This window comes from Dryobates pubescens, chromosome 20 (assembly GCF_014839835.1).
Source record: "Dryobates pubescens isolate bDryPub1 chromosome 20, bDryPub1.pri, whole genome shotgun sequence".
In the NCBI taxonomy this organism is placed as follows: domain Eukaryota; kingdom Metazoa; phylum Chordata; class Aves; order Piciformes; family Picidae; genus Dryobates; species Dryobates pubescens.
The window spans coordinates 1319436-1347170 of NC_071631.1; the positions used below are offsets into that span (position 1 = coordinate 1319436).

General features: G+C 64.3%; 1 protein-coding gene across 1 annotated transcript; it reads right to left on the reverse strand.

Moving 5' to 3' along the window:
• Nucleotides 1–3002: 3002 nt before the first annotated feature.
• Nucleotides 3003–27735, reverse strand: CLIC4 (chloride intracellular channel 4). The gene is made up of 6 exons (XM_054170669.1): nucleotides 27570–27735; nucleotides 12592–12701; nucleotides 7585–7710; nucleotides 6168–6274; nucleotides 4699–4880; nucleotides 3003–3282 (listed from the first exon to the last, which is right to left on the reverse strand). The coding sequence occupies exons 1-6, from the start codon at nucleotides 27639–27641 to the stop codon at nucleotides 3118–3120; spliced, it is 762 nt and encodes a 253-aa protein (XP_054026644.1). The 5' UTR covers nucleotides 27642–27735; the 3' UTR covers nucleotides 3003–3117.

Sequence of the window (27735 nt, forward strand, 5' to 3'; positions counted from 1 at the left end):
ACCACGAGCAGGGGCAGCTGGGCCTGGGGGCTGGGGCTGCTCCTGGGGAGGGAAGAAAACACAACCTAGGAGCTGCTTTCATGCATTGATTACAGACAGGAGCAGGGAAAGGATGAACAACCCCCCCAGGAAACAAACATCTGCAACTCTTTCTGGAGCAGGGAACAGAGACTGCAATTTCCCACCCCCAGAAAAAGTTCAGATTGGATTTGCCTCCCTCAGAAACAGCTGAAAATTGATTCTTTTTTTTTCCCCTTAGAAATAGCTGAAAATTGATTTTCTCCCTTAAAATAGTTCAGGTTGGATTTTGTCCCCCTCAGAAAGGGTTGAAAATTGACTTTTCCCCCCTCAGAAACGGCTGAAAATTGACTTTCCCCCCTCAGAAACAGCTGAAAATTGACTTTCCCCCCTCAGAAACAGCTGAAAATTGACTTTCCCCCCTCAGAAACAGCTGAAAATTGACTTTTCCCCCTCAGAAACGGCTGAAAATTGACTTTTCCCCCTCAGAAACGGCTGAAAATTGACTTTCCCCCCTCAGAAACAGCTGAAAATTGACTTTTCCCCCTCAGAAACAGCTGAAAATTGACTTTTCCCCCACAGAAACGGCTGAAAATTGACTTTTCCCCCCCAGAAACAGCTGAAAATTGACTTTTCCCCCCTCAGAAACAGCTGAAAATTGACTTTTCCCCCTCAGAAACAGCTGAAAATGCATTTTTTTCCCCTAGAAATAGTTGAAAATTGATTTTTTTCCCCCTTAGAAATGGTTGAAAATGTCTTTTTTTCCCCTCAGAAAGAGTTGAAAATTGACTTTTCCCCTCACAAAGAGTTGGAATTGGATTTTTTTTCCCCCTTAGAAATAATTCACATTTGATTTTTCCCTCCCTTTAGGAACAGCTGAAATTGGATTTTTCCCCCTCACAGAGCTGAACTTTGATATTTTCCCCCTAGAAATAGCTGAAATTCAGGTTTTTCCCCTCAGAAACAGTTGAAATTTGATTTTCCCCCCTTAGAAATGGTTGAAAATGGATTTCCCCCCCTTAAAAGAGTTCAGATTTGACTTTTTCCCTTAGAAATAGCTGAAATTGGATTTTTCCCCCTAGAAATAGTTGCAATTCAGTTTTTTCCCCTCAGAAACAGTGGAAATTCGATTCCCCCCCCCTTAGAAATAGTTCAACATTTCTTTCCCCCTCAGCAACAGTTCCCAGTGGTTTGGTTTGGTTTTTCCCTCAGCAACAGTTCCAAATGGATTTGTTTCCCTTTCCCCCCCAGCAGCAGCGCTGCTCCCTCAGTGCTGCTGTGACGAACGACCCCAAGGCCCAGGAGGGCTCTGGAGAGCAGTGCAGTGGTGCTGAAGGGGCCAGGCTGCTGGCCCAGGCAGCTGGGGGCTGAATCCAACCTGCCCAGGGGCTGGGGATTTCCAGGCAGCCATTTCTGGAGGCGTGGAGAGGCTTCCTTGCAGCAGCCCCCGCTCCCCCCAGCCAGTGCATGCTGGCATTTAAGGCAAAGGTGGTCTTGACAAAGGTCACTTGAGCTTTCTTCAGGAGAGAAATCACTGCAGCAAGCTCCCAGGGAGGCTCTCAGCCTTCAGTCCTGCCCCACTCAGCACTGCACTGCTCCTGCCCCCCTCCAGCAGCCAGCTCCCAGCGAGGGCACTGTGGGGATGGAGACTTTGCTTACAGCAGCACAGACTTCTGTCAGTAACTATCACCAGACCCACACGAAACAGAAGGCTCTGAGCTACCCAAAAGAAAGCCACCTGCAAGCTGTCAGCTGGCAAGCACCCAGCTCCCCTGGCTGCAGGGTGGCCAAGGGCATCCAGGCAGGGATTGGTTTGCCTCAAGCCCAGACTCAGGGCCAAGGGAGGCTGCCAATGTTCCTAAAAGTGGAGTTGAAGCACCTCATCCAGCTCCTGAAGACACAACTACAGCACTGAGCCTGCCCTGCCAGCTCCCTGCTGCAGTGCTCAACCTTCCCTCACGTCTGAGGACATTCCCAACCAAGGAGGAGCTCTGAACTGGCAGCTTCCTGCCACAGTGCTCAAGCCTGGACTCCAAGTGCCTGAGGTCTGAGGTCATTCCCAGCTGAAGGCTAACTGAACTCTCAGCTCCCTGCTGGAGCACTCAGGCCTAGAGTCCAACTTCCCTGGGGTTTGAAGTTATCCCCAGGTGAAGTCCAGTTCTGAACTGCCAGCTCCCTGCCAGAGTGCTCAAGTCTAGAATCAAACTTCCTGAGGTCTGAGGCCATTCCCAACTGAAGGCTGACTCTGAACTGTCAGCCCCCTGCTAGAATGCTCAGGCCTAGAGTCCACCTTCCCTGCTGTCTGAGGCCATCCCCAGCTGAAGACTAACTCTCAGCTCCCTGCCAGAGTGCTCAGACTCCAAGCCTGGAGTCCACCTTCCCTGGTGGCTGAGGCCATTCCCAGCTGAAGTGTAGCTCTGAACTGCCAGCTGCCTGCAGAGCACTCTGACTCCCTGCTGCCTGAGGCCATCCAAACCCAAGCTCCCCACCTGAGTCCACTCTCAGCCTCTGCTGTGCTTTCAAACCCCAGAGGAGCTGGCTTTAGGAGCCCTGCCCAGGGGGTTGCAGATGGCTCTTTTGGATGCTAAGTCACCAGGCTAGATGAGCAGGTACAGCTCAGTGTGCCACAGGGGGGGTGCCAGCTGGGGCTAAGTCTGGGGGGGGAGGGGGCAAAATAAAGAGGCAACAAATCCCAGAATACATAAATATTCCTTGTACCATAGCAGAAGACAAGATCCTAACCCAATCCAGAGCCAAGGGTTTGCAGAGCAAAGTGGCAGGGGGGGAAGAGGGCAACGTGAAGCAGCCAGAGCCCCCCCCAGTGCCACAGGGAACACCAACCACCAGCTGCAGGAAGGATGCTCCAAACCCTCCCTGGCAGAGGGAGGCAAAGGAATCCAAACCCAACCCCTCCCCACCCCCCCAGCCTGGAACTTGCCAACTGTACCTGGTCTGTCCACCAGAACTGCCCAGTCCATGCCCAACCCAACCAACCAAAGACAGACAGAGGGAAAAGGAGCAGTCTGTTAGAAGCTTTGTTATGAAGATGCAAGAAGTCAGAGCTCTCTCTCCTCCCTCTCTGGGTTGCAGGAGCTGCTTTTACTTGCTGAGTCTCTTGGCTACATCACTGTAGGCTATCTCAATTTCCTTGTCTCCAGGGCAGGTGTTGGTGAACTCATCCCTGCTGTAGGCATTGGTGAGGTACCTCCAGACCCCTCTCATCTCCTTGGGGATCTCGAAGTTGCGATACTTCTTGGCCACCACCTGCAGGGAGCCGATCACACGAGAGCAGCTGAGCAACTCCAAGCCCTCAGCTTCACCTCCTGCTCTCTGCAGCCCCTCTCACATTCAGGTGGAAGGGAGCTTAAAGCTCATCCACTTCCAACCCCCCTGCCCTGGGCAGGGTCACCTCCCACCAGCCCAGGCCGCTCAAGGCCTCCTCCAGCCTGGCCCTGAACACCCCCAGGCAGGAGGCAGCCACAGCCTCCCTGGGCAGCCTGCCCCAGTGCCTCCCCCCCAGCCTCACAGTAAGGAACTTCTTCCTAATGTCCAGCCCAAATCTCCCCTGCTCTCGTTTCAGTCCATTCCCTCTCATCCTGTCACTCCCAGCCCTTGGCAAAAGTCCCTCCCCAGCTCTCCTGGAGCCACTTCAGATCCTGGAAGGCTGCTCTGGGGTCTCCCTGGAGCCTTCCCCAGGCTGAACAGCCCCAACTCTCTCAGCCTGTCCCCACAGGGCTCCAGTCCTCTGATCATCTCTGTGACCTCCTCCAGCAGTTCCATGCCCCTCTGATGCTGGGGACACCAGAACTGGAAGGGGCACTGCAGGTTGGATCTCTCTCAAATGATCTTTCCAGCACACAGAGTCCCAAGTCAGGAGGCAGCCCCTCTGGGATGTGCCTGGAGCTGGCAGCAGGCTGCCTCACCTCCTTCCTCCTGCTGTCCTCACCACAGGAACTGCTCCTGCACCCAGGCAGAAACTTAATCTGTGGCTCCATCTGCAGTACAAACCTGACAAAGCTCACTGCAGCCAGGGCTACAGAGGCACAGCTGTGCTGTGCTCAGCACACACCTTCTGCACTGGGCTCACTTTGGGGCCCTCTCTCCAAGGACATTGAGGGGCTGGAGGGGTCCAGAGGAGGACAACAAAGCTGGGGAGGAGCAGCTGAGGGAGCTGGGGGAGTGCAGCCTGCAGAGAAGGCTCCAGGCAGACCTTAGAGCTACCTTCCAGTCCCTGCAGGGGCTACAAGCAGGCTGCAGAGGGACTGCTCCCAAAGGCCTGCAGGGACAGCCCCAGGGGCAGTGGTTTGAGATGAGAGCAGAGCAGGTTGAGGTTGGATGTGAGGAACAAGTTCTGCCCCAGGAGGCTGCTGGAACCCAGCAGCAGGCTGCCCAGGGAGGGGGCTGAGGCTCTGTCCCTGGAGATAGCCCAGGTGAGGCTGGGCAGGGCTGTGAGCAAGCTGCTCTATGGATGTCCCTGCTGCTGCAGGGGGTGGGCTGGATGCCCCTGGGAGCTCCCTTCCAGCCCAGCCCTCTGTGACCCTGCCATGATCGCCGCCCTGGGCACAGGCTGGCACTGGACCACCCTTGAGGCCCCTTCCAAGCCTACCAATTCCACGCTCCTCTGAGTGCAGCAGGTCACAGACACTGTCCCTCCCCCAGGCAAGCCTGCCAGGGGCTCACCTTGACAATGTGCAGCTTGGGCAGCAGGTTGCAGTCGGCCAAGGTCATCTCGTTGCCGTCCAGGAACTTGCGGCCGGAGCAGGCGATGTCCTCCAGGCTGTTCTCGTCGATCTCGTCGGGCAGGGGGCTGTTCAGGTACTCATCCAGCTTCTGCAGGGTCTTCAGCAGGCCACGCTCCAGGGCTGCACAGGAGGCAGAGTTTGGGAGCAGAGCAAAAGGCAGCGGAGGGGCAAAGCGCAGCAGGGTGAGCGCAGAGCCCGGACCCCGGCGCCGCACCGCCCCCGGCAGAACAGAGCCTGCGGCTCCCGGGGCCTTGGCAGGCTGCAGCAGCAGCAGCACAGCTGGAGCTGCCCTCCTGCTGCCCCCAGCAAGCCTGACACTGCACCCAAGAGCCCTTCAAGGATCACTCAGCTGCAGCTTGCTGAGGAGCTGCTCTGAGGCACAGTTTGCTCTCTGTGGGACTGGCCCCAAGGCTTTGGTCCTGGGGCCTGAGACTGTTCCTGCAGCCAGGCTTAAGCTAATTAGAGTGGAGCTGTGCCAAGGCTCCCAAGGGCTCAGCTGCAGCCTGGCTGACGCCCACAGGCTCAGCTGACAGCCCCCAGGCGGCAGAAGCCACTGAGGAGGGCTGTGGAGGGCAGCAGCAGAGGGCAGCAGAGCCTGCAGAACGCTGCCTGCTGCTCGCTGGGGCCTGCAAACGTCCTGCCGAGGGCAGCCGGCCCGGGGAGCGGCCCGGGGAGCAGCTCAGCAGCAGCCAGCAGCAGCTCAGCAGCAGCTCAGCAGCAGTTCAGCAGCAGTTCAGCAGCAGCTCAGCAGCAGCTCAGCAGCAGCTCAGCAGCAGCCAGCAGCCTGCACTCCCAGCCCTCAGCCAGCCCTGAGGGAGAGGCTCCAGAGCATGGTCACAAAGGTGCTCAGGGGGCTGCAGCAGCTCTGCCACAGGGACAGGCTGAGGGAGCTGGGGGAGTGCAGCCTGCAGAGGAGAAGGCTCCAGGCAGACCTCAGAGCAGCTGCCAGGACCTGCAGGGGCTGCAAGCAGGCTGCAGAGGGACTGCTCCCAAAGGCCTGCAGGGCCAGGCCCAGGGGCAGTGGTTTGAGATGAGAGCAGACTGAGATTGGAGGTGAGGAACAAGCTCTGCCCCAGGAGGCTGCTGGAGCACTGCAGCAGGCTGCCCAGGGAGGGGGCTGAGGCTCTGTCCCTGGAGATAGCCCAGGTGAGGCTGGGCAGGGCTGTGAGCAAGCTGCTCTATGGATGTCCCTGCTGCTGCAGGGGGTGGGCTGGATGCCCCTGGGAGCTCCCTTCCAGCCCAAGCCATCCTATGGCAACAGCAGCTCTCTGGAGTGTGGCAATCCTTTGTCTCTGCCCAGGAACTTTGAACCAGGAGCTGAGGTCAGGAGGCTGCCCCAGGTGATCAACACAGCAGGGCAAAGCTGCTCTGAAGCCCCCCCAGGCAGTGCCCCCAGGTCACCCTCACCTTCATTAGCTTCTGGTCTTGAGTTCTTGATGAAAGCAGAGAACTTGGCAAAGATATCCATGCCAGCTGTGTTGGACTCAGGGTGCTTTGGGGAAAGCTTCAGGTACCTGCAAGGAAAGGCCAAAGCAGCAGCCCTGGAGCAGAGTGGTGCTGAGCAGCCACTGCCCAGCACCAGGCAGCCCCTCTGGGCCCTGAGCAGGGACCAAGCCCTCCCTTCTCAGGGGAGTGGGGAGGAGCTGCTGCTCCTAGGGCTGCTGCCACACTTCCATCTCAGGCAAGCTTTGTAGATCAAACCCTTTCCAGTCCCCTCCCAGAGGGGCACCAAAGCATTCTGCTCTTGTCTGCATCTCCCTCAGCCTCTGGAAGGGCTCAGGAGCAAGCCTGAGCCTCCAGCACTGCAGCCAAGGAGCAGAGCTGAGCTCTGCAGGCAGCAACACCTTGGGGACCAGCTAGGGAATCAATGAAATCGCTCAGGAGGGTGGAAAGGACCCCCAAGAGCAGGGAGTCCAAGCATGGCCCTCAGCTCTGCTCCCTGGGAGCTTTCCTTCATTGCAGTTGCTGTCAGCACCTCCAAACTATGAAGGACTCCAAATCTGTTACCAAAAGGACACAGAGCTGCTGGAGAGAGCCCAGAGGAGGCCACAGGGATGACCAAGGGCTGGAGCAGCTCTGCCCTGAGCAGAGGCTGAGGGGGCTGGGGCTGTGCAGCCTGGAGAAGGCTCCAGGGGCACCTCAGAGCTGCCTGAGGGCCTGAAGGGATCCTGCAGAGAGACTTCTCCTGAGGGGGTCTGAGCCAGGCCCAGGGTTGGGAGCTGAGGTTGGGCACCAGGAAGTATTTCTTGCCTGGAAGGTTCTCAGGCACTGGAGTGCTCTGCCCAGGGCAGTGCTGCAGTCACCTCCCCTGCAGGGCTTCCAGAGGACCTGGTGCCCAGGGCCATGGCACAGGCTGCCCAGGGGGGTGGTGGCAGCCCCAGCCCTGGAGGTGTTTGCAGCCAGGCTGTGTGTGGCTGGGAGCAGCCTGCTGTGGTGTGAGGTGCAAGGGGCTGGAGCTGGCTGAGCCTGGAGCCCCCCTCCAGCCCTGCCAGCTCTGTGGCCCAGTGGTGAGCTCCAGGGCTGGGCTGAGGCTTGCACTGCACAAGCTGTGCCTCTGCCCAGGGCCTGGCTGGCAGCTCAGCTCCTCTGCACTGCTCTGGGCACAGCAGGGTGGCCTTCCCCTGGCCCCAGGCTGGACAAGTGCAGGAGGGGTGGGAGGGCAGAGAGGCCCCAGAGCTCTCACCCCTCTCCTCAGCTGGATGTGAGAGGCAGCAGCTCCCAGCTGCCCCCAGTGCCTCCACCTCTGCTGTGCTGCTTGGTTAGTGGGGGCTGCCTCCCCCTCCCCCTCCCCTCCCCCTGCCCCCTCCCCTCCCCCAGCACTCACTTGGGAGGGGCCAGCACATCCTCCAGGAACTCCTCGATCTTGTTGACGTCTGTCCTCACCTCCCCGTTGTAGGTGATGAAGGGAGGGTGAGTGCCTGGGGCCAGGTTCTGCAGGTCTGCTGGCTTCCTAGGGGGGGACACAGCCCCAGGGTGAGCCTGGGCCAGCCAGGGCTGCCACAGGCCCTGCCTGAGCTCCCACTGCAGCCCCACAAAGCCTTCCTCTGCCTCCTCAGCCCCGGCACTGAGCTCTGCCTGCAGGCAGGGCTCAGGCAGCTCCAGCCCCCTGCCACCAGCCCAGGCTGCCTGGGGCCTCCTCCAGCCTGGCCTGGAAGCTCCCCTGGGCAGCCTGGCCCAGGGCCTCAGCAGCCTGCTGGGGAGCAAGGTCTCCCTGATGCCTCAGCCCAGCCTCTGCCAGGCTGCAGCCACCCCCTCTCCTGCTGCCACCCCATGCCCAGAGCCCTGCCCCAGCTCCCCTGGAGCCCCTGCAGATCCTGGGAGGTTGCTCCAAGCTCTCCCTGCAGCCTCCTGCAGACTGTCCCCAGGAGAGGGGCTGCAGCCCTCCCACCACTGCTGTGGCCTCCTCCAGGGCTGGGGGCTCCAGAGCTGGCCCCCTGCCCACACTGCTCTGCATGCCCCTGGGCAAACTTCCTCACAGCTCCCTGCAAACCCTTCCAGCCAGCAGCTTCCCCCTGGCACTGCCTGCCCTGGGCTGCTCCCTGGCACTGCCTGCCCTGGGCTGCTCCCTGGCACTGCCTGCCCTGGGGCTGGGCTGCTCCCTGGCACTGCCTGCCCGGGGCTGGGCTGCTCCCTGGCACTGCCTGCCCTGGGCTGCTCCCTGGCACTGCCTGCCCTGGGCTGCTCCCTGGCACTGCCTGCCCTGGGCTGCTCCCTGGCACTGCCTGCCCTGGGGCTGGGCTGCTCCCTGGCACTGCCTGCCCTGGGCTGGGCTGCTCCCTGGCACTGCCTGCCCTGGGCTGCTCCCTGGCACTGCCTGCCCTGGGGCTGGGCTGCTCCCTGGCACTGCCTGCCCTGGGGCTGGGCTGCTCCCTGGCACTGCCTGCCCTGGGGCTGGGCTGCTCCCTGGCACTGCCTGCCCTGGGGCTGGGCTGCTCCCTGGCACTGCCTGCCCTGGGGCTCGGCTGCTCCCTGGCACTGCCTGCCCTGGGGCTGGGCTGCTCCCTGGCACTGCCTGCCCTGGGCTGCTCCCTGGCACTGCCTGCCCTGGGCTGCTCCCTGGCACTGCCTGCCCTGGGCTCAGCTGCTCCCTGGCACTGCCTGCCCTGGGGCTCAGCTGCTCCCTGGCACTGCCTGCCCTGGGGCTCAGCTGCTCCCTGGCACTGCCTGCCCTGGGGCTCAGCTGCTCCCTGGCACTGCCTGCCCTGGGCTGCTCCCTGGCACTGCCTGCCCTGGGCTGCTCCCTGGCACTGCCTGCCCTGGGGCTCAGCTGCTCCCTGGCACTGCCTGCCCTGGGGCTCAGCTGCTCCCTGGCACTGCCTGCCCTGGGGCTCAGCTGCTCCCTGGCACTGCCTGCCCTGGGGCTCAGCTGCTCCCTGGCACTGCCTGCCCTGGGGCTCAGCTGCTCCCTGGCACTGCCTGCCCTGGGGCTGGGCTGCTCCCTGGCACTGCCTGCCCTGGGCTGCTCCCTGGCACTGCCTGCCCTGGGCTGCTCCCTGGCACTGCCTGCCCTGGGCTGCTCCCTGGCACTGCCTGCCCTGGGCTGCTCCCTGGCAGAGGGGACTCAGCCTGCAGGCCCCAAGCCCCTCCCCAGAGCTGCAGCAGTCCTCTGTGGCCTCAGCTGGGCTCCCTGCTCCTCCTGCCCCTCTGCAGGGCTGCAGCCTGAGCCAGAGCACTGCCAGGCAAGCTGCCAGCTGCCCTAGCACCACCTCTGACAGGGAGGCTCAAAGCCTCCTCCAGGGCAGCCAAAGCTGAAGCAAGAGGCTGGGGCAAGGCAGCAGAGGCAGGGAAGGGACTCCCTGAGGTGAGAGGCTGAGAGGCAATGGACTGAAGCTTGAGGAGGGCAGAGGGGGGGCTGCAGAGGGGGGGCTGCAGAGGGGGGGCTGCAGAGGGGGGGCTGCAGAGGGGGGGCTGCAGAGGGGGGGCTGCAGAGGGGGGGCTGCAGAGGGGGGGCTGCAGAGGGGGGGCTGCAGAGGGGGGGCTGCAGTGGGGGGGCTGCAGAGGGGGGGCTGCAGAGGGGGGGGCTGCAGAGGGGGGGCTGCAGAGGGGGGGCTGCAGAGGGGGGGCTGCAGAGGGGGAAGAAATTGATGGCACTGAGGGAGGGGAGAGCCTGGCACAGGCTGCCCAGGGAGGCTGTGGCTGTGCCCTCCCTGCAGGTGGAGGCCCTCCCAGCTCCTGCCCCACTGCTGCTCACCAGGCTGTGCTCCCAGCAGCTGGCTTCTCCCCCCCAGCTGTGCCCTGATGCTGCAGTGACAAAGGCCACTGCAGGCACTGGGAGGGCAGCTGCCCCCTCCCTGCCCTGCCAGCCCAAGGGGCTGCCCTCTGCCCCCCCAGCACCCTGAGAGGCCAAGGGGGAGATGTGGAGCCCTGAAACCCAGAGCTGCAGCTGCCCTGGGCCCTGCACAGGCTCCTGGGGCTCAGTGCCACCCTGGGGCAGCTCTGCCAGGGCAGGAGGACAGTCTGCAGGCTGGCAGACCCCAACCTGCCCTCTGCTGCCCCCAGGGCAGGCTGCAGGCCGACTTCAGGAACCTCTCCACACCTCAGAGGCCACTCTGCAGCTCCCAGCCTGTGTGCTCCCCAGCCAGCAGCACCAGCAGCTCTCACCTCAGCCTGCAGCAGGCTGCAGAGAGATCCCAGCCCCAGGTGGCCACTGTGCCCCTGGGCAAGCTGCTGAGGGAGCCCTGCTGGGGCAGGGGGGCACTGGGTGAGCCCCAGGGGTCCCAGCACAGAGATGCTGAGCTCCTGAGGCATGCCTGGGGGGGGGCAGACTGGAGGGGAGGAAGAAGTCCTTCCCCAGGAGGGTGCCGAGAGCCTGGCACAGGCTGCCCAGGGAGGTGGTGGAAGCCTCCTGGAGGTGTTTGCAGCCAGGCTGGAGGTGGCTGTGAGCAGCCTGCTGTGGTGTGAGGGGTCCCAGCCCATGGCAGGGGCTGGGGCTGGCTGAGCCTGGAGCTCCCTTGCAGCCCTGGCAGCTCTGTGGCTCTCTGGCTGCAATCCCTTTGCTGCCAAGCTGCCCAGGGCACAGCCTGCAGGCTGCCCAGCAGCTGCTGCCGAGCCCTGTGCTGGCTGGGCAGCAGCAAACACCTCCTGGGCCAGCAGGGAGGCTGCCAAGGCCCAGCTGCCCCTGGCCTGCTCCCCGAGCAGGGCTGAGCCTGGGGAAGGGCTGCTCCCAGCTCCTGCAGGCTGAGGAACCCCTGGGGAGCTGCAGGCCCTGCTGCACCTTCCAAGCAGGCCAAGGAGCAGGGCCAAGGGCCTGGCCCCCTGGCAGCAGGAGGGGGAAGCTGCCTCTGGTGCTTCAGGAGGCCCCAGAGCCATTCAGGCTGGAAAAGGCCTCCAGGGTCCCCAGGGCCAACCAGGGCCCCTGCCCCACAAGTCCCCCAGCAGGCCACAGCCCAGGATGGAAGGGCTGGGGATGGACCTTCAGAGATGAGGGAGGCCAACCCCTGGCAGGGCAGGGCAGCCAGAGCACAGCCAGGGGGGCTGGGGGCTCCCCAGAGCAGGAGGCTCCACAGCCTCTGGGCAGGAGGAGGCTCCAGCAGCCTCACACCAAGGAGCTTTCTCCTCCTGCTGAGGGGCAAGCTGCAGGGCGCCAGCCTGTGCCTGGGCACCACCCAGCAGAGCCTGGCACCCCCACCCTGGCACCCCCACCCTGGCACCCCGACCCTGGCACCCCCACCCTGGCACCCCCACCCTGCCCCCAGCTACTGCTCAGCCCCAGGGCTCCCAGCAGAGCTGTTCCAGTCCCTTCCTCCCCCTCCCAGCCCCCACTGGGCTCTCCCCAGCAGGTCTCTGTGCCCCTGGGCCTGGGGTCCCAGCCCTGGGCTCAGCAGGGCAGAGCAGAGGGGGAGGAGGAGCTCCCAGCAGAGCTCTGCCAGGCCTGCAGGGATGGGGACTCAGCCCCTGCCCCCCTGCCCCCCCTGCCCCCAGCCAGAAGGCCTCTGCAGAGCAGAGCTGAACCCTTCTCAGTGTGGCAGGTTCCAAAGCTTCTCCCTCCCCGGGGCCACCAACCCCCCCCTGCTTCCAAGGGCTTCAGGCCTGCCCTGGGCTAATGCCTTAAGCAGCTTTAACTTCTCCTTTAAACACAGCCTGGGAAGCCCTGGGGGCTCCCTGCCAGCCCTGGGGGGGGGCTCCCTGCCAGCCCCGGGGGGCTCCCTGCCAGCCCCGGGGGGGGGGGACTCCCTGCCAGCCCCGGGGGGGGGGGACTCCCTGCCAGCCCCGGGGGGGGGGGACTCCCTGCCAGCCCCGGGGGGGGGGGCTCCCTGCCAGCCCGGGGGGGGGGGGCTCCCTGCCAGCCCCGGGTGGGGGGGTGTCCCTGCCAGCCCCGGGGGGGGGGGGGGTCCCTGCCAGCCCCGGGGGGGGGGGGGGGTCCCTGCCAGCCCCGGGGGGGGGGGGGCTCCCTGCCAGCCCCGGGGGGGGGGGGGCTCCCTGCCAGCCCCGGGGGGGGGGGGGGGCTCCCTGCCAGCCCCGGGGGGGGGGGGCTCCCTGCCAGCCCCGGGGGGGGGGGGCTCCCTGCCCGCCCCGGGGGGGGGGGGCTCCCTGCCAGCCCCGGGGGGGGGGGGGCTCCCTGCCAGCCCCGGGGGGGGGCTCCCTGAGGTCACCATCCCCCAGGAGTGCTCTGCTGGGCACAGACACAGGGCAGGGCCTGCAGCCCCCTGCCAGAGGGGAGCAGAGGGGAGCAGAGGGGAGCCCACCACCAGCCCAGCTCAGCAAAGCAAACCTCAGCTGCAGCCCCAGGGCCCCCAGGGGCCTTGGCTTCCCCCCTCCTGCCCCACACCAGGGCAGGGCCAGCCTGGGCCCTGCAGCAAGCAGGGAGTCAAAGCCCAGCAGCCTTCCTTACCTCTTCAGGTCGACTGTTGTGACACTGAACACCACTCCCTTCAGCCACAGGATCATGAAGAGCCTCTGAGAGAAGGGGCAGTTGCCTATGCTCTCCCCATCACTGCCAGCCTGCAGGAGAGACCCAGCACAGCTCAGGAGCCAGGCCTGGGGCAGCCCCCAGCCCAGCCCCCAGCCCAGCCCCCAGCCCCCAGCCCCCTGCCCAGCCCCCAGCCCCCAGCCCTGCCCCCAGCCCCCAGCCCAGCCCCCAGCCCCCTGCCCCCAGCCCCTTCACATGAGGAGAGACTCAGCATCAAATCCCAGAGGGCACTGCCTGTGCACCCCCACAGCACTGATCCTGCCCCCAGCTCTGCTGTGCCCAGCAGCAGGACACAGAGCTGCTGGAGGGAGCCCAGAGGGATGCTGCCAGGGCTGCTGCCCTGAGCACAGGCTGAGGGGGCTGGGGCTGTGCAGCCTGCAGAGCAGAAGGCTCCAGGGGGGCCTCAGAGCTGCTGCCAGCACCTGAGGGCATCCTGCAGGAAGGCTGCAGAGAGACTGCTCCTGAGGGGGTCTGAGCCAGGCCCAGGGGGAAGGGTTTGGAGCTGAGGCAGAGCAGGCTCAGCCTGGAGCTGAGGAGGAAGAGGCAGGATGCTCTCTCCAGCCCTGCCAATGGGCACTGGCAGCCCAGGGGGCAGCCCAGCAGGGCCAGGGGGCAGCCCAGCTGCCAGTGCCCCTGGCTGGCCCCTGCCCAGCCCCTGCCCCCCCAGGCCCTGCAGGGCTGCTCTCCCCCTCAGCATCCCCAGCCTGGGCTGCCCCAGGGCTGCCCCGGGGCGTGCCCAGCCCCTGTGCCCAGCCCCCCCCGGGGCGTGCCCAGCCCTGGCTGACTGCACTCCTGGACCACTTCTCAGGAGTGAGTTGTGTGTCAGGACCCAAGGCTCCAGGCCTCCAGCCCCAGCCCATGAAGCCCCCAGGCACTGGCAGGGCAAGGCTGAGCTGCCTGCAGCCCTGCCTGCAGCCTGCAGCCCCCTGCCTGCAGCCTGCAGCCCCCTGCCTGCAGCCTGCAGCCCCCTGCCTGCAGCCTGCAGCCCCCTGCCTGCAGCCTGCAAGCCCCCTGCCTGCAGCCTGCAGCCCCCTGCCTGCAGCCTGCAGCCCCCTGCCTGCAGCCTGCAGCCCCCTGCCTGCAGCCTGCAGCCCCCTGCCTGCAGCCTGCAGCCCCCTGCCTGCAGCCTGCAGCCCCCTGCCTGCAGCCTGCAGCCCCCTGCCTGCAGCCTGCAGCCCCCTGCCTGCAGCCTGCAGCCCCCTGCCTGCAGCCTGCAGCCCCCTGCCTGCAGCCTGCAGCCCCCTGCCTGCAGCCTGCAGCCCCCTGCCTGCAGCCTGCAGCCCCCTGCCTGCAGCCTGCAGCCCCCTGCCTGCAGCCTGCAGCCCCCTGCCTGCAGCCTGCAGCCCCCTGCCTGCAGCCTGCAGCCCCCTGCCTGCAGCCTGCAGCCCCCTGCCTGCAGCCCCCTGCCTGCAGCCTGCAGCCCCCTGCCTGCCCCAGGCTGTGCCCTGGAGCTGTCCTGGGGCAGCACAAAGGCTGCTGCTGAATTGCCCACGGGAGAGTGGCCCTGGGCTGGGGCTGGGCTGGGGCTGGGCTGGGGCTGGGCTGGCCCTGGGCTGGCCCTGGGCTGGCCCTGGGCTGGGGCTGGGCTGGGGCTGGGCTGGCCCTGGGCTGGCCCTGGGCTGGGGCTGGGCTGGGGCTGGGCTGGGGCGGGGCTGGGGCTGGGCTGGGGCGGGGCTGGGGCTGGGGCTGGGGCTGGGGCTGGGGCTGGGGCTGGCCCTGGGCTGGCCCTGCAGTCTCCATGCACTCACAGCCAGGCCTTGCCTTGCAGCCCCTGGCTTGCAGCTGGCTGTGCTGCAGCACTGCAGCAGGGGGGCTGGAAGGGACCTCTCAGGTCAGCCAGGCCTACAACCCCCTGGCCCTGCAGCCAGCTCAAATGCATGCCAGCTGCAAGGCCACCCTGTGCCCAGCCTCTCCCCTCCCAGCTGAGCCAACAGGCAGCAGCTGCCTGGGGAGGAGGCAGGAGGGCTCTCTGCAGCCCCTGGAGGGTCCCCCCCCACCCCCAGTGCCTTCAAGGAGACCTAAAGCACTTCAGAGGCTGCAGAGCTCTGTCTGCACCCAGACACTTGGCCCAGCTCTGCCCCAGGCAGGCTCCAGGCCCTGGGCAAGGAATGCACTCAGCATGCCAGGAGCCCTCAGAGCTCCCCAGCACAGGAGCTGCCTGCCCAGGAGGCCTTCTGCTGGGCCCAGGGGGAAGGGAGCTCAGAGCTCCTCTGCTCCAACCTCCCCTCCGTGCCCAGGGACCCCTCCCAGCCCCCTCAGCTGCTCAGGGCCTCGAGGCAGGAGGCAGCCACAGCCTCCCTGGGCAGCCTGTGCCAGAGGCTCAGCTCCCTCCTGCTGCAGAGCTGCTTCCTGAGCTCCAGCCTGCCCTGCCCTGCCCTGCCCCAGCCCCAGCCTGCCCCAGCCCCTGCCCTGCCCCAGCCCCAGCCTGCCCCTGCCCTGCCCCTGCCCAGCCCCAGCCCTGCCCCAGCCTGCCCCTGCCCTGCCCCAGCCTGCCCAGCCCCAGCCTGCCCCAGCCCCTGCCCTGCCCCAGCCCCAGCCTGCCCCTGCCCTGCCCCTGCCCAGCCCCAGCCCTGCCCCAGCCTGCCCCTGCCCTGCCCCAGCCTGCCCAGCCCCAGCCTGCCCCAGCCCCTGCCCTGCCCCAGCCCCAGCCTGCCCCTGCCCTGCCCCTGCCCAGCCCCAGCCCAGCCCCAGCCTGCCCCTGCCCTGCCCCAGCCTGCCCCTGCCCAGCCCCAGCCTGCCCAGCCCCAGCCCCAGCCCCAGCCTGCCCCTGCCCCAGCCTGCCCCTGCCCCAGCCTGCCCCTGCCCCAGCCCCTGCCCAGCCCCAGCCTGCCCCAGCCCCCAGCCCCAGCCCCAGCCTGCCCTGCCCTGCCCCAGCCCCTGCCCAGCCTGCCCCTGCCCTGCCCAGCCCCAGCCTCCCCTGCCCCAGCCCCCAGCCCCTGCCCCAGCCCCAGCCCTGCCCCAGCCCCCCCCAGCCCCAGCCCCAGCCCCCAGCCCCAGCCCCCAGCCCCAGCCTGCCCCTGCCCAGCCCCAGCCCCAGCCCCCAGCCCCAGCCTGCCCCTGCCCAGCCCCCAGCCCCCAGCCCCAGCCTGCCCCTGCCCTGCCCCAGCCCAGCCCCAGCCCCAGCCCAGCCCCAGCCTGCCCTGCCCTGCCCCAGCCCCCTGGCTGTGCTCTGGGTGCCCTGCCCTGGTCTCTCTCTCTCTCTGGAGATCCCTTGCAGCCCTCCCCTGCTGTGCCTCCACCTGCAGTGCCAGGCCAGAGCCCCTGGGTGCCCCAACTGCTGGCACAGCCCAGCCCAGCCCTGGCAAAGCTGCTCAGGGAGCTCTGAGCCTTCTCCTGCTCAGCCCCTGCTAACCTCAGTCAAGAAGCCACCAAAGCTCCAGCCCCAGCTCCCAAAGCCTTTAAGGAGCTTTCTCCACAGCAGCAAAGTCCCTGCCAGGCCTCCACAGCATGCACAAGACCCTGAGGGCAGCCTCCAGCATCCCTCTCAGCACCCTGCACCCCCAGAGCTGAGGCTTCAGGTTCACCCTTGGGTGCTCAGGCTGTGTGCTGCCAGCACAGGAGCCTGCAGCAGCCCCAGCAAGAGCCATGGAAGGGTCAGGGCTGGAAGGGACCCCAAGGCTCAGCCAGTTCCAGCCCCCTGTCCTGGGCAGGGACACCTCACACCACAGCAGGTTGCTCACAGCCACCTCCAGCCTGGCTGCAAACACCTCCAGGCAGGAGGCTTCCACCACCTCCCTGGGCAGCCTGTGCCAGGCTCTCACCACCCTCCTGGGCAACAACTTCTTCCTCACAGCCAAGCTGACTCTGCCCTCCTCTAGCTCAGATCCATGCCCCAGGGCTGTCCCTCCCTCACACCCCAGAGCAGAGGGGCAGGATCCAATCCCTCCACCTCTGCCAATGGGCACTGGCAGCCCACAAGCAGCTCAGCTGCCCTTGGCCTTCTGGGCTGCCAGTGCCCATTGCTGGCTCCCTGCCCCAGGCCTGATTCCTGCCCCCCTCAGAGGTGTCCCTGACCCCTATCCCTCCCTGACCCCCTCCAAAGTCCCTCCCCAGCTCTCCTGCAGCCCCCTGCAGCTCCTGGGAGGCCACAGAGAGGTCTCCTGGGAGCCTTCTCCTCTCCAGCCTGCACAACCCCAACTCCCTCAGGCTGTCTCCAGCCCTCTGCTCCTCCTCCTGGCCCTGCTCTGGACACCTTGCAGCCCCTCCAGAGCCTTCCTGGCACAGAGGCTGCAGAGCTGGCCCCAGAGCTGCAGGGGAGGGCTCAGCAGAGTGGAGCAGAGGGGCAGAATCCCCTCCCTGCCCTGCTGGCCACACTTCTGCTGCAGCCCAGGCTCTGCTGGGCTGCTCCCTGCTGCTGAGCCTCTCCTCCCCCAGCACCCCCAAGGCCTTTGCTCCAGGGCTGCTCTGCAGCCAGCCCCTGCCCAGGCTCCAGCAGTGCCTGGGACTGCCCTGGCCCGGGGGAGGGTCACTGCCACCCCCCCTGGCTCCTGTGCTCCATCCCCCACCCAGCTTCCCCAGCACCTTCCCACCCCTTGGCAACCCAGGAGGTGACTCTCCCCTCCCCCCAGAGGGGGAACTCCTTGGCCCAGTCCCCACGAACACCAAACCCCTTCCAGCTGCTGGGCCTGGGGCTGTGGCTGTCCCAGCAGGGCAGGGGATGGCTGCCAGCTCCTTCAAGCAGCCTCTCAAGTCCTCACCCTGCTGCTGTGCCAGCCCTGGGGCAGCCACTGCCCACTCCAGGTGATGCTCCTGGGGACTCTGATCTCTCCCTAACCCTGGGCCTGCCTCAGAGGCACAGAGCAGGAGGGGCTGGAAGGGGCCTGGGGAGCTCCAAGCCCCCTGCCAGGGCAGGGCAACAGAACACAGCCAGGGGGGGGCTGGGAAGGCTCCAGAGCAGACTCCACAACCTCTCTGGCAGCCTGCTCCAGGCTCCTGCACCCTCACAGGGACCAAGTGTCCCTCCTGTTCCCCTGGCAGCTGCTCTGCTCCAGCTGGCCCCCAGTGCCCCTGGTGCTGCCCTTGGCCACCCCTGGGCAGAGCCTGGCTCCAGCCCTGCACAGCTTCATCCCCAGCCCTGAGGGCAGCCCTCAGGCTGCTCTGCTCCCAGCCCCAGCTCCCACTGCCTGCAGCAGCTCTGTGGCCCTGGGCTGGACTCTTCCAAGCACTTCCCTGAGCTCCTCCTTGAGCTGAGGGCCCAGACCTGGACACAACCTTCCAGCTGTGGCCTGACAAGGGCAGAGTGGAGGGAAGGGAGAACCTCCCTTGAGCTACTCCCCACAGCCCTCCTGATCCACCCCAGGCTGCCCTTGGCCTTCTTGCCCACCAGGGCACCTTGCTGGCCACCAGGAGCCCCCAGGTCCCTCTCCTCTCTGCTGCTCTCCCTTTCCCTGCAACTCCTCTTCTCTGCTTCCCAGCTGGGAAGCTTTTGGGGCAGCCTCTGGGATCTTCCTCAGCTACTAAAATCACTTCTCCCAACCCAGCAGAACCTCAGCTCAGCACTTGCAGGCCTCTGGGGAACAGAAGGGAGCCCAGGCCTGGGACTAGGGGCTGGAGAGGCACAACCCAGACCTGCATCAAAGACCTAACTGTCAGCTTCCCCAGCAGGTGGGAGCCAGCCCCTGAGATGGCTGTGGAAGAGCCACAGAGGGAAATGGAGCTGCACCAACAGCACAAGCCTGGAACTCTCCTCTGGGCCTCTCCCTCCTGCAGCAAACCTCCCAAGTGAGGCAGGCAGGGACAGACTCTGCTGGGTACCAGCCTGCCCCAGCCCTGCCCCAGCAGCCAGAGCAGGGCAGGAGAGAGGAATCTGCCCCCTGGCCCTGCTCAGACCTCACCTCCAGCCCTGCCTCCAGCTCTGCTGCCCCCAGCAGCAGGACACAGAGCTGCTGGAGACAGCCCAGAGGAGGCCACAAGGATGAGCTGAGGGCTGGAGCAGCTCTGAGCACAGGCTGAGGGGGCTGGGGCTGTGCAGCATGGAGAGGGGAAGGCTCCAGGGGGGCCTCAGAGCTGCTGCCAGCACCTGAGGGCATCCTGCAGGAAGGCTGCAGAGGAACTGCTCCTGAGGGTGTGAGAGACAGGCCCAGGGGAAGGGTTTGGAGCTGAGGCACAGCAGGGTCAGCCTGGAGCTCAGGAAGCAGCTCTGCAGCAGGAGGGAGCTGAGCCTCTGGCACAGGCTGCCCAGGGAGGCTGTGGCTGCCTCCTGCCTGGGGGTGCTGAAGGCCAGGCTGGATGAGGCCTTCCCCAGCTTGCCCAGGTCCCTCTGGATGGGATCTCATCCCTCCAGCACAGCACCAGCACCACTCAGCACCAGCAGCTCCATCACTGAGCAGCAGCTCTGCAGCTGGGCTCAGCATCCCCTGGGGAGAGGGCAGCCCCAGGGAGAGGGCAGCCCCGGGGAGAGGGCAGCCCCAGGGAGAGGGCAGCCCCAGGGAGAGGGCAGCCCCAGGGAGAGGGCAGCCCCAGGGAGAGGGCAGCCCCAGGGAGAGGGCAGCCCCGGGGAGAGGGCAGCCCCGGGGAGAGGGCAGCCCAGCTGCTCAGCTCCAGAGCAGAGCTCCCTCCCCAGGGGCAGGAGCCTGCTTCAGCTCCAGCACAGCCCTGCTCAGCAGGGCAGCTCAGACCCCCCTGGGCAGCCTCCAGAGGCAGCTCTCCCCTTGCCTTCATTTGATTTGCAGACAAAGCCACCTGAAAAGCCCCAGCCCCAGCCCAGCTCCATACCCAGCCCCAGCTCCATACCCAGCCCTGCCCCAGCCCAGCTCCATACCCAGCCCTGCCCCAGCCCAGCTCCATACCCAGCCCTGCCCCAGCCCAGCTCCATACCCAGCCCTGCCCCAGCCCAGCTCCATACCCAGCCCTGCCCCAGCCCAGCTCCATACCCAGCCCTGCCCCAGCCCAGCCCCAGCTCCATACCCAGCCCCAGCTCCATACCCAGCCCCAGCTCCATACCCAGCCCCAGCTCCATACCCAGCCCCAGCCCCAGCTCCATACCCAGCTCCATACCCAGCTCCATACCCAGCCCCAGCCCCTGCCCCAGCTCCATACCCAGCCCTGCCCCAGCCCCAGCCCCAGCTCCTTCATGGCAGGCAAGCAGCCCTCCAGAGCTCAGCTCATCCCAGCCCTGCCTGGAGCCAAGAGGCCTCTGAAGCTGCTCCAGCAGCACAGGGTGAGCTCATGAGCTCTGAAACCACTCAGCTATGACCTCACTCCTGGATTACAGACCTATATTTAGTTTCTGCCTAATATGGAGATGCAGTGGACACAACCAAGGCATTTCCTTTCCTCCTGCAAAGTTCCTTGGCCCTTTGTCTGCCCAACAATGCAAGGAATAAGCCTTGGCCTCTCAGGGAGCTCCCACACAAAGGCAGGAGGAGTGAGCAGCACTCCAGCCCCTGGCTTTCCCTGCAGCCAGGCCAAACCCAGTGCTCAGGGCTCCAAGACAAAGGACAGCATCAGGTTGGGCCAGGCCTGAAGCTTGGACCTGCACTCAGCAAGCTCTCAAAGCTGAAGCAGCTCTTGAACCACCTCCTCTCTTTCTAGAGGGGAAACCCACCCCCCCCAGCCCACTCTGAATGAAGGAGGCAGAGCTGCTGAAGCCCAAGGCCAGCTGCCAAGCAAGGGCTGCAGCACTGAGCCCAGTCCTGGTGGCCCCAGCACAAGAGGGACCTGGAGCTGCTGGAGTGGGTCCAAGGAGGCCACAGAGATGCTGAGAGGGCTGCAGAACCTCCCCTGTGGGCACAGCTGGGGCTGTGCAGCCTGCAGCAAGCTCCAGGGAGACCTCAGAGCAGCCTGCCAGTAGCTGAAGGGCTCCAGGGGAGCTGGGGAGGGACTCTGGACCAGGGCTGGGGGTGGCAGGAAGAGAGGCAATGGACTGAAGCTTGAGGAGGGCAGATTCAGACTGGGGATGAGGAAGAAACTGTTGGCAGTGAGGCTGGGGAGAGCCTGGCACAGGCTGCCCAGGGAGGCTGTGGCTGTGCCCTCCCTGCAGGTGCTCAGGGCCAGGCTGGATGAGGCCCTGAGCAGCCTGGGCTGGGGGAGGGGTCCCTGCCCAGGGCAGGGGGCTGGAGCTGGATGAGCCTTGAGGTCCCTTCCAGCCCAACCCCTCCTGTGAACCTCTGAACCCCATCCCTCTGATGGGAACAGTGTGCCAGCAGCAGGAGAACCCTTTGGGTTGGCAGCAGGCCCTGACAGCTGATGCCAGCTGGGGATGGATCCCACTCCCCAGGCATGGGCAGCTTGCAACCAGCCTCCAGCTTCAGGAAGCTTTGTCTCAGACGAGCTCAGGGCCTGCACCAACATCCTCCTGTCCCCCAGGGAAGCTGCTGGGGAGCTCTGCTCAGCTGGGGACCAGCTGCAGGGCCAAGGAGAACCTGCTGCCTGCCAAGTACAGCTGCCCAGTCCTAAAGGCAGCTCCTGGGGAGCCCAGGGTGGTCTGCCCAGCCCAGCCAGGCCTGGGAAGGGCAGAGGAAGAGTTCTGAAGTGACTCCTGTGAGGCACCTGGCAAGAGAGCCTCAGCACCTCCCCTCCAGGGAGACCACAGCAGCCCAGAGCTCCTTCCCCTCCTTTCCAGCTGGAGCAGACTGTCACAGCTCAGACCTGCAAGCCCAGGGGACAAAAGTCCTTCCCCCCCAGGGACACAGATTACTCTTTAGCCACAGGGTCAATGAATTCCCCAGCCAAAGCCTCCCCAGCTGAGAGCTCTGGGGGCAACACAAGCCCTGGGAAGCCACAGGCTCGGCTGCAGAGCCGGCTGCTCCCCTGCTCAGCCCCCTCAGCTGGGCAGGCAGGCTCCTCAAGCACAGAGCTCTCCTCTCTCCCCTCCCACAGGATTAGGTCAGGATCACCAGGCAAGGACCAGGCAGCCACTCTGAGTCACTGCAGCTGCCAGGGCAACGATTACCAGCTTCTTAGGCTGCTAATAGTGGCACAGTGCTGCCCACTCGGGGATCAGCAGCCCCTCCTGCCCCCTCCCCAGCCCTGGAACTGCCTTGACACAACTCCTGCTCCTGTGCACAGCTCCCTCCTCAGCCAGCAGCCTCCCCCTGCACAGCCAAGAGCACTCTGCCTCTGCCAGCCTGTGCACAAGGGCTGGGGTGCCCTGGCAGCAGAGCCCTGCCCTGCTGCATGGCCACACAGCACAGGCAGCAGCAGCAGCAGCAGGGCTTGGGCTCTGATGTGCATCTGCCCTGCTCGTGGCTCAGGAGGGAAGGGAGCTCACAGCTCCTCTGCTCCAAGCTCCCCATGCCCAGGGACCCCTCCCAGCCAGGCTCAGCTGCTCAGGGCCTCATCCAGCCTGGCCCTGAGCATCCCCAGGCAGGAGGCAGCCACAGCCTCCCTGGGCAGCCTGGGCCAGAGCCTCAGCTCCCTGGCACTGAGGAACTTCTTCCTCAGCCCCAGGCTGACCCTGCTCTGCCTCAGCTCCAAACCCTTCCCCCTTGGCCTGGCTCTCACACCCTCAGGAGCAGTCTCTCTGCAGCCTTCCTGCAGGATCCCTTCAGGTGCTGGCAGCAGCTCTGAGGAGCCCCTGGAGCCTTCTCCTCTCCATGCTGCACAGCCCCAGCTCCCTCAGCCTGTGCTCAGGGCAGAGCTGCCCCAGCTGTGTGCCCAGGGGCTGCTCCCATGGCACACAGCACTGGTGTGCAGCAGAGGGCTCCCAGCACCACTGCAGCTGCCTGCCCAGTCCCAGCTTCACAGGCTGGGGGGGTGGGGGTGGGATTCAGGAGCTCTGGGGGGTGGGATGCAGGAGCTCTGGGGGGTGGGATGCAGGAGCTCTGGGGGGTGGGATGCAGGAGCTCTGCCACTTCTCAGACCACTCTGTGGGGAAAGGAGGCCAAGGTGGCCAAGTGTGAGGCATTTCCCAGCTGCAGACCCAAGTCCTGTTGACAACCTAACTGTGCTGCTCAGGTGTTCATCAGGGGGGAGGGCAGGAGAGAGAAGCCAGGGCATGAAACCCTGACTGCTGGGGTGCACTCAGAAGCCATCTCTGACTGCAGAGTTAACTCATCTGTGTAAGCCCCTGGAAAATGATTGCCAGGAGTGGCTCAGCTCACTTCCCAGTGCTCTTTAAAAGATTACCATTTACATGTGAGCTCAGCTCTGTGCTCCCAGACACTGTCCCCAGTGCATGGGCAGTCAGATTCACAGCACAAAGACAAGCAGCTTTCCAGCTGGGGCAGCTCTCCCAGGCAGAAGAGAAAGGAACAGAAGTTGCTGGGCACAAAACCCAAATGGTTCTGACAGCTCAGCAGAGAATATTCCAAACTGCTTACACCTCAGCCCTGGAGCTCTGAAGAGAGAGCCTTGGGGGTGCTGGTTGCTGAGAAGCTCCCCAGCAGTGCCCTCCTGCAGCCCCCAGGCAGCTGTGTGCTGGCTGCAGCCAGAGCAGGGTGGGCAGCAGGGCAGCAGAGGGGATTCTGCCCCTGGGCTCCGCTCAGACCTCACCTCCAGCTCTGCTGTCCCCAGCAGGAGAAGGACACAGAGCTGCTGGAGGGAGTCCAGAGGAGGCCACAAAGATGAGCCAGGGGCTGAAGCACCTCTGGTGTGAGGCCAGGCTGAGGGAGGTCAGCCTGGAGAAGGCTCCAGGGGCACTCAGAGCTGCCTGCCGGTAGCTGAAGGCATCCTGCAGGAAGGCTGCAGAGGGACTTCTCAGGAGGGTGTCTGGAGAAAAGCAGAGCTGAGTGTGTGCCTTTCAGGCAAACCCCCCTGCAGCCACCCAGCCCTGAGCAAGTGCCAGGGCTGCTGCTGGAGGTGCAGATCCAGCCACAGCTCCCTGCCCTGCCCCAGCCGAACGGAGCCGGCTGCCGCAGACAGCTGAGCTGCCAGCAAGGCCTCTGCTTGCTCAGGAGCTCCAAGCCTGCAGCTAGCTTCTGCTGCCAGCATCTGGGGGGCACTCTGCAGTGGGGCAGTGATGCAGTGTGAGACCACAGCCCTTCCTCTGCAGGTCAGCAGCCCCCCAGCTGATGCTCCCAGCAGGTGTCTGCTCTCCCAGGGCCGGCTGCCCTCCGACCCAGGGCTGCACAGCTGAAGCAGAGAGCAGCTTCCTTCATGCCTACCTGCATCTGCTACCACCCCTCTCCTGCCAGCAGACCAAGACTGACTTTCTTGTTTGTTGAGTTGGTTGGGTTCTTCTTTCCCCCCCTGCCCAGCAAGCAGCTCGGTGCTGGCTGTGTCTTTGCCTTGCTATGACAGGAATGCAGTCACCAGCTGCCCTCTGCAGCACCAGAGGCTGAGCTCTGAGCAGCTTCCATCTCCCCTGTTCAGCCCTTCTGTCAGCTGTGTCCTGCAGCTTCCACAGAGGAGTGGCTCTGCTGGGCCAGGTTTAGTGGAAGCAAAATCCACACAGCACTGACTTAGAGCACAACCTCAAAGGGGCCTGCAAGAAAGCCAGGGAGGGACTCCTGACAAGGGCATGGAGTGACAGGAGGAGAGGGAAGGGACTGAAGCTTGAGGAGGGCAGGTTTGGACTGGAGACCAGGAGGAAACTCTTGGCAGTGAGGGTGGGGAGAGCCTGGAACAGGTTACCCAGGGAGGCTGTGGCTGTCCCCTCCCTGGCGGTGCTCAAGGCTTTGAGCAACCTGTGCCGGTGGGAGGTGTCCCTGCCCATGGCAGAGGGTTGGAACAGGATGAGCTTTAAGGTCTCTGCCAACCCAACCCACCCCAGGGCTCTCTGGACTAACTGGCAGCTGCTACAAGGGGCCTCCAGGAGCTGCTGTGTGCACCTTCAGCACAACAGAGGCTTCACTGCCCTGCCAGTATCCCCTCCAGACAAGGCAAGTGGCTCTCCCTCACTAGCAGAGCATGGGGAAGCCAGACAGACTCAGAGACATCCCTGATTTCTCCTAATAAGCTCCACCAGCTCCTCCTAATCAGCTCTGAGGGGAAGGACTTGGAAAAATATTTACCCTTGGTTTCCAAGTGGCCCCAGGCAGCCCAGCACCTGAACACAACCCCTGCACACCACCAACCCCCCCAGATGACTCACCTCAGCTCCAGCCCTGGAACACCATTTCCCTGCCCAGGCTCTGCAAACCCAAACCCCAGCAGACTGATACAGAACCTCCTTGGCTCAGCCAGAGCAATCTGCTGCTGACAAGCAGCCCTAAATAACTACCCATAGCTGCAAGCTGCCCAGGAGTGAGCTCCTTGCCCAGGCTGTGCCCATCCCGTCCTCTCACTGACCACTGCTTAGCAAGATTCAAAGCCAGCTCGATGTTGTTTTGGAGGGGAAGGGGAGGGCAGAAAGCCAGAGGGTTTCTCCTGCCTCACAGGTTTGTTTCCCAAGCTTTAATCCATAGCTTTGTTTCATCTCGGTCTGGCTGCTACAATCCTTTGTACCCAGGTCATGCAGTCACCACCCTTCAGCCCCAGGCGTTTGGCAGAGGGCTTCTTGGTCAAGAAGTCCTTCTGCTACCTCTGCCCCGAGAGTCTGGCTAACAGTGCCCAGGCAGAAGCAAGGCACCCCCCGAAGGAAGGGTCTCAAGGGTGATTAGCTGCACAGAGAAATCCCCCAGCACTCCCTCAGCAGCTTCAGGCTCTCCAGACTGCACCCACAGCCAGCCTCTGCTTTTGTTTCCCCCTCAGCTTCCTATTCACAGGGGAGCAAAACCCCCCCCAGGAGGACTGCAGGTCAAGCCCTACTGCTCCCCCAGACAGATCCTGGGTCGGTTTACTCCATAACCATGAATATTCTGCCTGGTTTTTGCCCTCTCCCATGAAGGGGCCATTCTCAAGGAGGCAGGGAGCAAACAGGGGGCTTGGTGGGGCTGTTTTTATGAGCTTCAGAAAATCCCCAGGGCTGATAAGGCTGAACAGCCTCAATAAAGTGAGGGCCAGGAGGCAACGCCCAGATCAAACAACTGCTTCGGGGCTGCCTGCTAGCAGGGGGCTGTGTGTGTGTGTGTGTGAGGGGTGGGGGGTCCTTCTCTGCAGGATTTGACAAGGAAACAAACCCTTGACCCGAAGATCAGGAAAGCAGGCAACAACAACTCCTTCCTTTTCTGTTGTTGTTTAACCTAAACTCTATCCCCAAGGCTTGCAGCAGTGATTCATAACACACCACCAGGAGAAAAGCTTCCTCCAGGGAGATCCTCACTGCTTATCCCTTCTCAAATCCATGCCAACAAAGAAGTTGCAGTGGAGAGGGACGAAGATGTTCCCTGCTCCCACGGTTTTGTTGGTGCCAGGATTGATCTGATCAGAACCAATCCCACCTCTCCCCATGCGACATCCTCTCCCTCACCCAGGAGGCATCCTCCAGCAGCCCCGAGGAAGCTCACCCCCTGCCCTGCCCTTCCACCCTTCTGCCATCAATCCCTGCCTCTCATTTGTTTAAAAATCAGACCAATTTGCCAGGGAACTTGAGGGCAGATGAAGATAAAGCTGGCATGTTGTGTTACAGCAGCGCTGCTATAAATAATTCACAGTCATCTGGAGCTTAATTGCTGCACTAATAAATTCTAACCTCTGCTCCGAGGGGCTAAATATTCCCAGGAAATCCAGGTCTGGAATCCCTCCTCTGCAAGAAGCTTCCCAAGCCTCTCCCCTGCCTCTCCACAGTGACTAAAGGCTGAGGCTGGAAGAATTCAACATCTTTAGAGTGTCATTTAGCAAACAAAACTCCCTACTTAGGAACTTTTTCTTCCCCCCCCCCCCAAAGCTCTCCCAAGCCTGCTGCAAACCTTCATGCCTGTGGCTTCGACTCTAAGCAAGACCTTCACACAAAGCCTTTTCCCACGAGATTTCCCGCCCCCCCCAATTTCAAGAGAAACTTCATCTTGATCCTGAAGGTCTCTCCCAACCTTCCAACGCCCAAGAGTTAATAAACCCAAAGGCAGGAAGAGCTGAAAACGCTTTCCCACACCGGTCTGTTGGGAAGTTTAAGCCCAGAAAGAAAGAAAGATGTGAACCACCACCACCACCACCGGGCAACGCTGCACGGCTGCAAGGAAGCAAAAAGCAAGATGCTGCACCCCCGGAGCCCCGCAGGATGCAACAATATTGCATCATACAAATGCAAAGCGTGCGGAGATAGCACAGGCTAGCTGTGCCAGATAAGGGCAGCACAACACAGGCTCCAGCTAACAGATTGGAAGAAGGGGGGGGCGGAAAAAGGCAGGAAAAACAAAACAAAGCAGTGATGGTTTGTGAGACACACACACACAAATAAGCCTGAAGTGGGGGAGCGAGTGAAAAGTCACTTGGATTTTAACTACCGTCCTGCGCACACAAAGCGGAGAGCCGAGCTGCGATGGGGGGGGTGTACGGGGGGATGCTCGGAGCAAGTTTCTCCTCCCTGCCTCCGATGCCCACAGTCCTGCCCCGCAGCAGCTGCAGCCTTCGCTGCCGGGAAAGAATCTTCCAGCAAAGGCAGAGGCAGGGCAGAGTTCTTTCCGAAGTGACTTCTTTGCTCCGCGCCCCATCCGCGCAGCCCGGGCTCGGCCCCGGCTCCCCGCTCGCCTTCCTGCCCCGGCCGCCCTCTCCCCGCGCTCCCCTCCCCGCCCAAGGGCCCTTTTGTGCTCGGCCGCCCCGCACCGAGCGGCAGGGCGTCGCCGACGGCCGGGCCCGGAGCCGCCCGGAGGAGGGCGAGCCCCACGCTGCCGCCGCGCCCCCGCGCCCGGGGAGAGCGGGCTGGGGAAGCCGGGAAGGGTCCTCGCCCCCCGGGCCGGGCCACGGCCGTAAGGAGGGGAGGGGGGGTGCCCCTCTCCCTCCCTTCCTCCCTGCTCCGCCATCGCCCCGCGGCCCGGAGCGAGCCGCTACGGGAAACTTGGGAGGCCCCCGGGAGGGAGCGAGCGGGAAAAGGGTGGTTGGGGGAGGGGGCGGCCAACGGTCGGGGCGCGGCGCGCTCGGCGCCGAGACGGGAGCGAACGGGACGGGAATCCACACACGCACGCCCCCCAGCACCGCCTTACCTTAACGAAAAGCTCTATGACGGGCTCCTTGTCGCCCTCCTTCAGCCCGTTAACCGGCACGGACAGCGCCATGCTTCAGCCGCCGCTCGCCTCTCCCGCCGCTGCCAGCCGGGACGGCGTCGCCGCTCCGCTCGCCGCTCCCCGCCCTGAGCCCAGCGCGACTGCC

What these genes read in the sequence shown, in the direction of transcription:
- CLIC4 (XM_054170669.1), bottom strand. Translation starts at nt 27,641, where the DNA reads ATGGCGCTGTCCGTGCCGGTTAACGGGCTGAAGGAGGGCGACAAGGAG. An exon ending in ACAACAGTCGACCTGAAGAG is followed by an intron (nt 7,711 to 12,591) that starts GTAAGGAAGGCT and finishes GTCCCCCCCTAG; the next exon opens with GAAGCCAGCAGACCTGCAGA. An exon ending in CCAAGCTGCACATTGTCAAG is followed by an intron (nt 3,283 to 4,698) that starts GTGAGCCCCTGG and finishes GGCTCCCTGCAG; the next exon opens with GTGGTGGCCAAGAAGTATCG.